We start from the raw sequence: 13,489 nt of genomic DNA on the forward strand, positions 1-13,489 counted from the left end.
TGATCTGTGCTCCCTCCCCTGTCACCCCCGTGATCTGTGCTCCCTCCCCTGTCACCCCCGTGATGTGTGCTCCCTCCCTTGTCACCCCCGTGATGTATGCTCCCTCCCCTGTCACCCCCGTGATGTGTGCTCCCTCCCCTGTCACCCTCGTGATGTGTGCTCCCTCCCCTGTCACCCCCGTGATCTGTGCTCCCTCACCTGTCACCCCCGTGATCTGTGCTCCCTCCCCTGTCACCCCCGTGATCTGTGCTCCCTCACCTGTCACCCCCGTGATCTGTGCTTCCTCACCTGTCACCCCCGTGATCTGTGCTCCCTCACCTGTCACCCCCGTATCTGTGCTCCCTCACCTGTAACCCCCTGTGATCTGTGCTCCCTCACCTGTAACCCCCGTGATCTGTGCTCCCTCACCTGTCACCCCCGTGATCTGTGCTCCCTCCCCTGTAACCCCCGTGATCTGTGCTCCCTCACCTGTCACCCCCCTTATCTGTGCTCCCTCACCTGTCACCCCCGTATCTGTGCTCCCTCACCTGTCACCCCCGTGATCTGTGCTCCCTCACCTGTAACCCCCGTGATCTGTGCTCCCTCATCTGTCACCCCCGTGATCTGTGCTCCCTCACCTGTCACCCCCGTGATCTGTGCTCCATTACCTGTCACCCCCATGATCTGATCTCCCTCACCTGTAACCCCCGTGATCTGTGCTCCCTCACCTGTAACCCCCGTGATCTGTGCTCCCTCACCTGTCACACCAATGATCTGCTGTCCGCTCTCCCTCACCTCTCACCCCCGTGATCTGTGCTCTGCTCACCTGTCTCCTCCGTGATCTGCGCTGCGCTCCCTCTCCCACCTCTCACCCTCCCCGATCTGCTGCCTCCTTCATCTCCTGAGATCCTGCTGCCTAGATCCATCCTGTAGGGTAACTATCCCCAATCTCACCTCCCACTCCCCTTCCCTCCCATCCCCCCATCACCCCTTCCCCCCCATCCTCTGCCGCTCCTGCATCCACTGCGCCCTCTCCCATCGGCCCCCTTCTTATCCCAGCCACCGCCGTCTCATATTCACAGATGCTCCCTTTATATGCCGCTGCCCCCCATCTGCTGCCCCCCATCTGCCCCCCCCATCTGCCGCTATTCTGATCCATCCTGTAAGTATTGTTCGTGGCTCTTTTCTAACTATCCCCAATCGCATCTCCCACTCCCTCTCCCCCCCCTCCTCCCCCACCTGCTTGCCGCCAAGTGCTGATCAGCTTTGTGATTGGCTGATCAGGTACGTAATTGTTGCTCTAGTTTTTGCTTTTTTTGTGCACCCCAAATAAAAAAACAAAAACAAAACAAAACTTGAACAATTAGGTACCTGATCAGCAATCGTCCTGAAGTCGTACTCGACTTTGGACATGACTTCTTTTTTCCATCCCACCTAGTCCCCCCCCCTTTTTTGCAGAACATTCGTGCGTGCGCCCTGGGTTTTTTTTTATGCCATGGGGGTCTAGTTTCCAAAGTGGGGTCACATGTGGGGGAGCTCCACTGTTTCGGCACCTCAGGGCGTCTCCAAACACAACATGGAATATGCTAATTATCCCAGACAATTTTGCGTTTGAAACGTCAAATGACGCTCCTAGCATTCTGAGCTCTGCTGTGCGCCCAAACATTTGATTTCCACCACACATGAGGTGTCTGTGTATTCAGGAGAAATTGCACAATACATTTTATGGTGCAATTGTTCCTGATACCCTTGTGAAAAAAAAGCTACCTGGTTGAAGTAACAATTTTGTGGTAAAAAAAATTTTTTTTATTTTCACGGCTCAACTCTATTAACTTTTGTGAAGCCCCCAGAGGTTCAAAGTGCTCAATAAACATCTAGATAAATTCCATGAGGGGTCTAGTTTCCAAAATGGGGTCACATGTGGTGGAGCTCCACTGTTTCGGCACCTCAGGGGCTCTCCAAACGCAACATGGTGCGGCTAACGATTCCAGCTAGTTTTCTGTTCAAAAAGTCAAATGACGCTCCTTCCCTTCCGAATCCTGCCATGCGCCCAAACAGTGGTTTTTCGCCACATATGAGGTATCTGCGTGCTCAGAAGAAATTGCCCAACAAATTTTGGGGGTTCATTTAATCCTGCTACCCTTGTGAATATGCAATATTTGAGGCTAAATTAACATTTTTGTTGCAAAAAGAAAAATGTTCATTTTTTCCTTCCACATTGCTTTAGTTACTGTGAAGCACCTGAAGGGTTAATAACCTTCTTGAATGTGGTTTTGAGTAGCCTGAGGGGTGCCGTTTTTGGAATGGTGTCACTTATGGGTGTTTTGTGTCATGTAGATCTTTTAAAATCGATTCAAATGTGATGTGGTCCCTAAAAAAAGTGGCTTTGTAAATTTTGTTGTAAAAATGAGAAATTGCTCATAAACTTTGAACCCCTATAACTTCCTTAATTTTTTTTTTCCCAAAATTGTTCTGATGTAAAGTAGACATGTGGGAAATGTTATTTATTAATTATTTTGTGTCATATGTCTCGTTGGTTTTAGACCATAAAAATTAAAAGTTTGAAAATTACAAAATTTTCGCGAAATTTCCATTTTTTTCACAAAGAAACGGAAAAAATATCAGCCTAAATTTACCACTAACATAAAGCCCAATATGTCACGAAAAAACAATCTCAAAATCACCAGGATCCGTTGAAGCGTTCCAGAGTTATAACCTCATAAAGTGACACTGGTCAAAATTGCAAAAACTGTCCTGGTCTTTAGGGTCAAAATAGACTTGGGGCTGAAGGGGTTAAACCAAGCCATACAGTATGAGGACAATTATACCAAAAACTAATGAAATGTTTGTAAACTTTTGACTTTGCAGAAAGTAATAAAGATGACTTAAAACATTCTCTCCCTCTCGCTCTCTCGCTCTTTCTCTCTCTCTCTCTCCCTCTCTCTGTCATTGTTCTGGCATTTGGCAAATTTAAATCATTTTCGTTCCTAATTGACCTAAAATGGGAAAGGTGCAGATGTGTCTTTATAGATAGTGTATGTAATCTTCTGGTTTCAGCTGTATGTTACAAAGTTTCTAACTTTATATTTTTTGACATTTAAAAGAAAAGTAGGCATGGACAACCTTGTGAATGAGAGTTTGTACAATACATTAAACTAGAAAAGTTGACTTGGCTAGAAACCTTTTAAATGGATTATCTTGTTTTAGAAAACTTTATGATATAAACTGCAATAGTTATAAAAAGAAAAACCAAGTGCAATTTGCCCTCCCATGTTCCAGCACCAACTCTCTTCCAATGTACTGGTTTCTATTACTTGGCTGAAGCAGTAATGTCAAATCAACAGAACTGTAATCAATCAATGAAATCAAAACAACAAAGACTGGGGCAACAGTGGAGAGCTGTTTCTGGAACTGTGGAGGGCAAAAGGTACAATCTTTGTAGTTTTTATTACTACTGCAGCTTACATCATAAAGTTTTCTAAAAAAAGAACAATCCTTTTAACTATGGAATGTTTATGCACTATTTTATAAATTACACATTCAAATGCTAAGAATCTGACATCTTCAGTGCATCACAAAATAATATGCACCCCTCACATTTTTGTAACTAATTTATTACCGTATATCTTTTTATGGGACAACACTGAAGACATGGAACTTTGATACAATGTAAAGTAGTCATTGTACAGATTGTATAACAGTGTAAATATGGTGTCCTCTAAACAACTCAGCACACAACCTTTAATGTCTAAACCACTGGCAACAAAAGTGAGTACACCCGTAAGTGAAAATGGCCTAATTGTGCCCAGTTAGCTATTTTCCCTCCCCAGTGTCATGTGAATCATTGGTGTTACAAGGTCTCAGGAATGAATGAGGAGCAGGTGTGTTAAATTTAGTGATATTGCTCCCACACTCCCTCATACTGGTCACTGGAAGTTCAACATGGCACCTCATGGGAAATAATTGTTTGAGGATCTGAAAAGAAGAATTAGTGTTCTACATAAAGGGGGCCTAGGTTATAAGATTACCAACACACTGAAACTAAGCTGCAGCACAATGGCCAAGACCATATAGCGATTTAACAAGACAGGTTCCACTCAGAAGAGGCCTCCCCCATAGAAGCTGAGTGCACGTGCTCAGAATCATATCCAGAGGTTGTCTTTTCAAAATAGATGTATGAGAATTGCCAGCATTGCTGCAGAGGTTAAAGGGGCGAGGTCCGCCTGTCAGTGCTCAGACTTTATGCTACACACATCATCAAATTAGTCTGCATGGCTGTCATCCTAGAGGGAAGCCTCTTCAAATTCACAAGAAAGCCCACAAACAGTGAGCAGACTAAGAACATGGATTGCTGGAACCATGTCCTGTGGTCTGATGAGACAAAGATAAACCTAATTAGTTCAGATGGTGACAAGTGTGTGTGGCAGCAACCAGGTGAGGAGTACAAAGCCAAGTGTATCTTGCCTACAGTCAAGCATGGTGGTGGGAGTGTCATGGTTTGGGGCTGCATGAGTGCTGCCTACTGTGGGGAGCTATAGTTATTTGAGGGAATCATGAATGCCAACATGTACTGTGACATACTGAAGCAAAGCATGATCCCCTCCATTCAGAAACTAGCCCACAGTGCAGTATTCCCACATGAGAATGACTCCAAACACACCTCCAAGACCACTACTGCCTTGCTAAAAAAAAAACTGAGGGTAAAGGCGCTGGATTGGCCAAGGATGTGTCCAGAGCTAAACCTTATTGAGCATCTGTGGGGCCTCTTCAAATGAAAGGTGAAGGAGTGCAAGGTCTCTAACATCCACCAGCTCCGTGACGATTCTCCATGCCCCAGAGATTTAAGACAGTGCTTCAAAATAATTGTAGCCACACACTATATTGATGTTTTGAGCCTAGTTTACCATTTTCACTTAGGGTACACTCACTTTTATTGCTAGCGGTTTAGACATTAGTGCCTATGTGTTGAGTTATTTAGAGGGCCCACCAAATTTACACTGTTATACAAGCTGAATATTGGCTACTTTACATTGTATTAAAGTGTCATATCTTCAGTGTTTTCCCATAGAAAGATATAATAAAATATTTACAAAAATGTGAGGGGTGTATATACTTTTGTGATGTACTGTATATCTAGCTGAAGTTACATTTCTTAATTCTTTTTTACATAATAAAAACATATTTTTTCATGGAATTACATTTTTATCAACTCACCTGGGTACATTAATCTCTCTCCCCCGTGGGCGCCGGGAAGCCTTATTAAAGGCAATCTTGGCTCCGATGCCCATGGCTAGGGTGAAACTAATGACACCACAGATGACATAGACGGTGCTATTGTTTTGGTCTGCATGTCCATTATCGTTCAGCTTGCTGTTAGCACTGGTGGTAATAGGCTGGGTCGTGTGTGCCCAGAAAGGGCTGTTATAGTTTTTACAACTGTCTTGGTCCAAGCGCTTGTGACGATGCTCACAACAAAAGCGATAATGGCATGTGCCACAGCAATAACGATATGTACCTGTAGTACAATTAAATGTGGCATCATATTGCCCCATCACATCATAGTATCCATAACACATGTCTGGTAAATTCTGGCTCAGTGCTGTAGAGGCATTGTGGGATGTCTGCGGACGCTTCATGAGAGCAAGCAGCATTGGTAATGCTTGTGTTTGGTTAATGTGCTTTAGACTCTGCACAGCACCAACACTGAGAGCTGAGCGCACCCCAAGAACATCTAAAGTAATACTGATTAACACTGTTAAGAGATGATACATGGCAGATGAGAACTATGGCGATCTGTGGCAGTAACAAATATAGTTTTCTTTTGATGCGTGGAAGAAGAGCCTATGTTGTTTGTCCGCGGTGCTTACGAAGTCTTCAAATGATGACTGACGGAGGACCAAGTACATTAACTCACTTTCAACTTTTCATTTTGCTCTAATAAACTTTATAAAATGTCTTCAATACAAAAATGGCTCTGAACAAAACCTAAAAAAGAAACAAAAGGTTAGACAATAAGACAATAAGATAAAGAAAATATCAAATTAAGTTTTACTTGTGCTTCTTTGTCTTTTCAATGCAATTATTGATACAAGAAAATCCTATAACATAGGTTATATTTGTTAAAATGATTGAATGGAGGCTGGCATATTCTACAGTTTGATTCAATAGCGGTTTGTTAAATCCACATTTGCTTGGATTGTGCGGTGTTTCCAAATTTTATTGCAGATATCATAACTAAACACCAACACATACATTATTAATGAACTCAACTTTATATTACTATCATTGATTTCCGTCTCTGTACAACGTGGTCATCACAAAACTGGATATATGGTGAATACCTTCATAAGAAGAGTTATGCACGCTTTTTATTTAAACACTTAATAAAAACTTATATTGAAGTCTGAAGAACCTATTTTTTAACCTTAAATATGTTGTCTTCTTTCAATTATTTTTAGCTCATAGACACCGCAACAAATTCAGATATTTACCCTACCCATGACCAGCACTGTGTCTCTGCTGTTGCCCAAGTCTGTATTGATCGATTGCAGTGGTGACGTTATGCTGGGAGTGCTGAAGCCAATTCCGGGAGCTTTTTTAGATGGTAGAGCCACTGAGCTCAGTATTGTCTGCAGCATGGTCATCTCTGCAGCTGATCACCAAAGACGAGGGCCTCAGCGGATATGTCGCGGGCGGAGGAGGGGACGCCGCGCTCTCCCACTGCTCGGGTCCGGCTGGCACTGCGGCCTGCTGCCGCTGCTCGGTGGCTCGAGCGATGGGCCGGATCCCGGGGACTCGAGCGGCGCTTCTCGCCCGTGAGTGAAAGGGGTTGTTTGGGTGTGGGGATTGTTTATTGTCCGTGACGCCACCCACGGTTGTGGTGATTTGTTGACACCACCGCTGCTCTGTATGGGGATCCCGGGGAGGATGGTATGGAGCAGCCAGTTATTGTGTTGCCCCTCCGTGGGTAGGGGTTGGTGATCCTGGGGCCCAGTGATGAGGTGGGTGATGCAGGGCTTGGTGGGCGCAGGGACGCGGGCGCAGCGCTGTGCCTGGCGGCACTGTGGTACTCACTCAGCCTGAGACGATGACACAGTTCTCGGTAAAACACATGGCTGGAAAGACGGTTCCCACGGACGGCTGCACTTGCTTTCCCCAGTAGGTGACGGTGACGGTCCCTCTGTCCTGCACCTATGATGATAATGGTTGCGATGGGTTCCCACCGGTAACCCGCTCCCCGGCTTGGATATGGGCCGGAGGAACCCTACTTTGCCTGCAGGCGCTGGCCCTAAGAAACTGGTGCCCTGGCGGTGGCGGTGTCTCTCCGTTACGGTTGGACTGTTGCCTTCAATCGGGACTTGGTTGTTAGGAGACAGACGTCCCCTTCACTGACGGATTTGGCAAATTATGGCGACTCCTAGCCTTGCCGGGATCCGAAAGGCCCCTGCCCTGGTGCTGACTGTTCTTCGTATACTGCTCCAGACCGCCGGGTCACCACCCGTCCGCGGTCCTTACAGCAACCTCCGAGCAGTCCCCCTGCAGACTATCACCGCCGTCTGCTGACCTTGCTGTCACTGTCCGGGGCACACACCCGGACCAACTTCAGGCTTCCTAACTGTCACTTTTTCTGTCTCCACTCTTACTGTCCTCCTTTACCACTTCACTGTTTACTCCTTCCACTTCTTCCTCCAAACTGTATCTCTGTTCTTCACTCAAACCCTGCCTGAGCTCAACTGCCTGGTTCTTCCCGACTCCATGGCTGTGTACTCCTCGGTGGGCGGAGCCAACCGCCTGGCCCACCCCCTGGTGTGAACATCAGCCCCTGGAGGAAGGCAACAAGGATTTTGGTAGCCTTGGTGTTCCTAACTGGGGTGTAGGGTGTGGTGGTGTTGTGACCTGTGACCCCTGGCTTGCCCAGGGCGTCACATTCCCCCTTAGCAAAATGCAGACCATCCGCCGGTTTTATTTTCTGAAAAATATATAAAAAGGTAAAACGGTAACATAACAACTTATGACATCATCCCACATCGGGAGGTTCAGTACTTAAACGTTGCAAACGGTTTACGGTTACGGTCTCCGCTCTCTCCCACCCAAGCAACCTGGCCCTGATGCTGCCCCTAAAACCCAGGCAGCACCCCTTGACCCAAGTCCAGCACCAAGTCACCCGAGCGGGATCTGTCCTTCCCCTCCAGAGGGTAGCCACCGGTTCCTGTGGTGGCTGGGCCCCAGCCTGCTCTGCTGTGGGCCCTCCCTCCAACCTGCCTCTCCGGAGGCGGCAACTGCGGAAACGGTAACGGTATAACAACTTATTTACATGCCACTAACGTTTGTGGTTGCCCTGCAAGTTCACGGGCTTGTCCATTGAAAGTTCTCCATGCAACTTTTTCAAACGGTCCCCACGGGGACAACGGTGCCGGCTACGGCCAGTTTCCAATCACGGTCAGACAATCTGGTAACTGTTCGGTTATCATTTTTGCTTATCATTTTTAAAACTTTCAAACACAAAGCTCAGAAAAACACCTTCCCCCCCCCTTTTTTTTTTTTTAAAGGACGGTCTCCCTGTACCTAAGTGGGGGTCTACCTAGGTTGGTCAGTGTGGCTAGGCAGTGTGGCAGAGGGAACAATCGGTTCCTCCTCCCGGCTATCGTGTGGGGCAGGCGGAGGCATAGGGGAGCTGGGCACAGATTCATCCCTGGGCACTGGCACTGGTTCTGGCTCACGGTTGACCGCTTCCACCACTTCTTCATCCACAGGTTGTGGGAACAGTATCAGTGGAAGAATCACCGCGCCGTTCTGTGTAGGCCAGTCTGCTGGGAAGTCTCCCATCGCAGTGTGGATCACCTCTTTTGCCTTATCCGCTGGTAGGGGAACCGGTACTTCTGCCGCCGCTCTTAAGGCTGGTGGGCACCTTTTCAGATGGTCCCGGGAAACTGTGGCCAAAGTGCCTCCTTGATCACGGCCGATTTGGTAGGCCTTCCCGTCTTCCCATCCTGTGGGCTGTATGACGTACGGGTTCTGTTCCCATTGATCATCCAGCTTGTGGGTTCTCCTCTTCCGCTTCAGTACGACATCTCCGGGCTGCAAAGGGCCAGCAGACGCCTTTTGATTAAAGCGCTGCTCCTGCAGTTCCCGACTCCGACTTAAGTTCTTCTCGACATATTCTTGAATCTGCCGGTATTGTGCTCTACGCCGAGTTTCCCATTCAGCTGTCGAAGGGAGTGCTTCTGGGGCTTCCAACCCCATTTCCAGGTCCACCGGCAGGCGGCCGGGGCGAGCCCTCATCAGATATGCTGGGGTGCACTTTGTTGAGCTGGACGGGATATTGTTGTACATATTGACCAAGTCGGGTAGATTTTCCGGCCACAGGTTCTGCTCTTCCAGCGGTAACGTCTTGAGGAGTCCCAGGACCAAGTGGTTCATCTTCTCACACATGCCGTTGGTCTGGGCATGGTAAGGGGTGGTCCGGATCTTGTTACAGCCGTACAACTGGCAGAACTCGTGGAACACCTCCGCTTCAAAAGCCAGGCCTTGGTCAGTAAGCACCTTTTCTGGATATCCATGTGGTCGGCAGAAATAAGCCTGGAACGCTCGAGCGGCAGTTCGACCAGTTAGGTCCTTGACGGGGACAACCACCATGAATCTTGAATAGTGGTCGACGATGGTCAACGCGTAGGCGTACCCACTTCGGCTGGGGGTGAGCTTGACATGGTCTAGGGCGACCAGTTCCAGCGGCTGATGTGTGATGATTGGGTGTAGGGTCGCCCTCTGGCTGGTCTCGTCCTTCCTCCTCAGCGTGCAAGGACCACACTCCCGGCACCAGGCTTCTACCGACTCCAGCTTTTTCCACCCGAAGTGCCCGGCACCATCATGGTATGCCCACAAAACAGTAGCTACATCAGCTTGGGGAATAACCAACTGGCAGATTTTCTCATGAGTCTTCGGGTTGATCAGCTCACGGTACAGCTTCCCTTGATGTAGATACAGCCGTTTCCGTTCTTTCCACAAGCGCTGGGCTTCAGCTGGGGCGGCAGGGTCCATTCCAACAGCACCTTGTTCCACCAGGGTCTTGACGAGGCGGACAGCCGGTGCCTGGTTTTGAGCTTCCTGCCACTCTTGACTGCGCCGTGGGTCCAAGTCCACCCATTGTTGGTGTACCTGTACCTTCTCAGTTGATGGCTGGTGAAATGCAGGCAACTCGATCTCCTCGAGGTCGTCATCCTCGCACCCTTCCTCTGACAAATGGGGCATTCGGGACTGTGCATCAGCATTAATGTTGACACGACCAGCACGGTACTTGATGGTGAAGTCATAGTTGGCTAGCCGGGCCACCCACCGCTGCTCCAACGCGCCCAACTTGGCCGTGTCCAGGTGAGTCAACGGATTGTTGTCCGTGAAAGCGGTGAATTTTGCTGCAGCCAAGTAGTGGCGGAACCTCTCTGTGATAGCCCATACCAATGCCAGGAGCTCGAGCTTGAAGGAGCTGTAGTTCTCAGGGTTCCTTTCAGTTTAGCCGAAGCTTACGGCTAGCATAAGCAATCACTTTCTCCTTCCCATCCTGGACCTGGGACAGGACTGCTCCTAGTCCCACATTGCTGGCGTCTGGGTAGAGGATGAACGGGCAGCCATAGTCAGGATACGCTAGGACCTCTTCTCCGGTCAAGGCCGCTTTCAGCTGGCAGAAGGATTCCTCATGCTTTTCTTCCCACACCAGTGGGGCTCCGATGGGTCTACCACCTTTGGTCTGTCCCATGAGGAGATCTTGCATGGAGGCAGCCATCTTCGTGTACCCTTTGATAAAGCGCCGGTAGTACCCCACTAGACCCAGAAACTGACTTACTTCCCTCACGGTGGTTGGTCTCGGCCAGCCCTGGATGGCAGTGATCTTCTCAGGGTCGGGGCGACACCTTCTGCACTTACCACGTGCCCCAGGTACTGCACTCTGGGTTTCAGCAGGTGACACTTAGAGGGCTTCAACTTCATCCCGTATTTGGCAAGGGACGCGAACACCTCGGCCAGGTGCTCCAGATGGGCTTCATACGTCTGGGAGTAAACAATCACATCATCCAAGTACAATAGGACGGTCTCGAAGTTTAGGTGGCCCAGACAGCACTCCATCAGCCGTTGGAAGGTTCCTGGGGCATTGCACAGCCCGAACGGCATACTATTGAATTCACAGAGCCCCATCGGGGTGGTGAAGGCGGTTTTCTCCCGGTCTTCCGGGGCCACGGCCACTTGCCAGTACCCACTGGTGAGGTCAAGGGTAGAGAAGTAATTTGCAGTTCTCAGTGCGGCCAAAGACTCTTCAATACGGGGCAGTGGGTAGGCATCTTTATGGGTTATCTGATTAATCTTCCGGTAGTCCACACACATCCGCATGGTACCATCCTTCTTCTTGACCAGTACCAACGGAGCGGCCCAGGGACTACAGCTGTCCCGAATAACCCCTGCCTCCTTCATATTCCTCAACATATCTTTGGCACACTGGTAATGTGTAGGGGGAATAGGCCTGTACCTCTCTTTGATAGGGGGGTGTTCCCCGGTGGGGATATGGTGTTGGACCCCCTTGATCTGCCCAAAGTCTAGTGGATGTTTTCTGAAAACCTGTTCATACTCCCGAACCACCCTGTATACCCCTGCTTTGTGATGTGTAGGGGTATCATCAGTGCCCACGTGTAGCTGTTGGTGCCACTCATTTACCTCCCCTTGAGGCGGGGAAGTGCTGGTAGTAGGTGGGGAGACTGAGAGACTGGCTTCGTGGATGGTGTGGGGATCCAGGGTGAGTAGCTTGGCAATGGTGGCATACCGGGGAAGCCTGACTTCTTCCTCCCCACAGTTCAGCACCCTCACGGGCACTCTCCCCTTCTTCACGTCTACCACCCCTCGGGCGGTCATTACAGTGGGCTAGTGCTCGGAGGGTATGGGCTCCATCATGGCAGGGTAGTCACGCCCCTGAGGCCCTACACCAAATCATCATCTCACTCCTAGGGGGCACAAGCAACGGAGCAACATCCATCACTCTCATTCCACCAATCTCTCCTCCTGTTGAGTTTACATGCTGGCGGTACATCAAGGCGCGGATCTCACGCTGCACAGCTCTCTGTCGGATCCCCGCCGCCGTGGCGGCCAGCTGCTGCAGTAGGGCCAACACATCACCCATACAGTGCTCCATCACATTGGTTCCTAGCACTATCTTCGGATTATGATCACTGGGTTCATTCATGATCACAATCATACCCTGGTGTTGCAGTTCAGCTTGCCCTACTGTCATAGCCACCTGTTTATACCCCACTTGGGTCAATGGGAGTCCACTGGCAGCAATTAGCGTTATACAAGTGTCTGGGGGTGCCAGCTCGTCTATCCCCCAATACCGCTGGTACAATGTATATGGTATGGTGGTTACCTGTGATCCAGTGTCCAAGAGAGCCATCACCGGGATGCCGTCCACAGCCACGGGGATGATGGGCCGGGCCCCGATATACCGGTCCCGCCAGTCCGAGGGGCCACGGGGTTCTACTCCTGAGGGTTGGCCCGGGGCCTCAGGGGTTGCTCGTTTAACGGGCACTGTCGGATGTAATGCCCAGGCTTACGGCATTTGTAGCAGGTTGGAGGTCTGCTCCGCGGGTTGCTATTACTTCTCCGCTGCATCCAGGGAACATCCTCAGGGCTGTCGGCAAGCTGTATTTGTGCTGAAGGCTGAGATCTGGTCAAAGGTTGGAGTGCAGCAAGAATCTTGGCGAGGTCTCCGTCCATGCGACGGACCTGGGCTGCCAGTTCCTCCATAGTGCTGCTTTGGGCGGTAGGTGTTGGAGAGGTTGGTAGGGCAGGGGCCAACACAACGGGGGCCGTCTCAATGGGCCATGGCGCTGGCTCCAGGACTTCTGAGGCTGGGGGCTGTAGTGCTTTAATGGCCCGTTCCTTTAACACAGCAAAGTCCACATCAGGGTGTTCCAGGGCCCACAGCCGGAGTTGTTTGCGATCTTCAGGGGATCTCATCCCCTGCACAAATTGCTCTACTAACATCTTGTTGCTGTCCGCCTCATTGATAGGATTCACCCGCTTTAGCGTGCGGAGGGCGGTCTGCAGACATAGAGCATAGTCCCGAATGCTATCCACAGCCCGTTGCCGGCACTGGTAAAACTGCATCCTCAGCTCAGCTTCAGTCCGGGTCTCAAAGGCAGTCTGTAGCTTCTCAAAGATGGTGGCTACAGAGAGCCGGTCCCCCTCGGCCCAGGTCTCCGCCTCCTGCTCAGCCGCACCGGTTAACTGGCCCAGCACTACCGCTGCGCGTTGCTTATCGGTCAGGGGGTACAGTTCTAGCAACGGGTTAAGCTTTTTCCGGAAGACCTGTAAAGCATCAGGTTTCCTGTCATACTGCGGTAGCCAGGTAGCTCCGGGCGCATAGGGCAAGGAGAACGGCATCACCTGAGCGAGCGCGGGGGCCGCGGCACCTCCCGCCAGCGCGGCCGGAACCTGGGCAGGCCCATTCCCATCCGCGGGTGCCACTGCGGCT

General features: G+C 50.0%; 1 protein-coding gene across 3 annotated transcripts in view; it reads right to left on the minus strand.

The window, feature by feature from the left end:
• The window catches only part of SHISA7 (shisa family member 7), a 490,738-nt gene that overhangs the window by 259,230 nt on the left and 218,019 nt on the right, over positions 1-13,489 (minus strand). For all 3 annotated transcript variants that reach the window (XM_075327954.1, XM_075327953.1, XM_075327952.1), the window contains exon 2: positions 5,194-5,964. In XM_075327954.1, coding sequence (XP_075184069.1) covers positions 5,194-5,750 — 557 coding nt within the window. In that variant the 5' untranslated portion in view covers positions 5,751-5,964. The remainder of the gene's footprint in view (positions 1-5,193; positions 5,965-13,489) is intronic.

Source organism: Anomaloglossus baeobatrachus, chromosome 11 (assembly GCF_048569485.1).
Source record: "Anomaloglossus baeobatrachus isolate aAnoBae1 chromosome 11, aAnoBae1.hap1, whole genome shotgun sequence".
In the NCBI taxonomy this organism is placed as follows: domain Eukaryota; kingdom Metazoa; phylum Chordata; class Amphibia; order Anura; family Aromobatidae; genus Anomaloglossus; species Anomaloglossus baeobatrachus.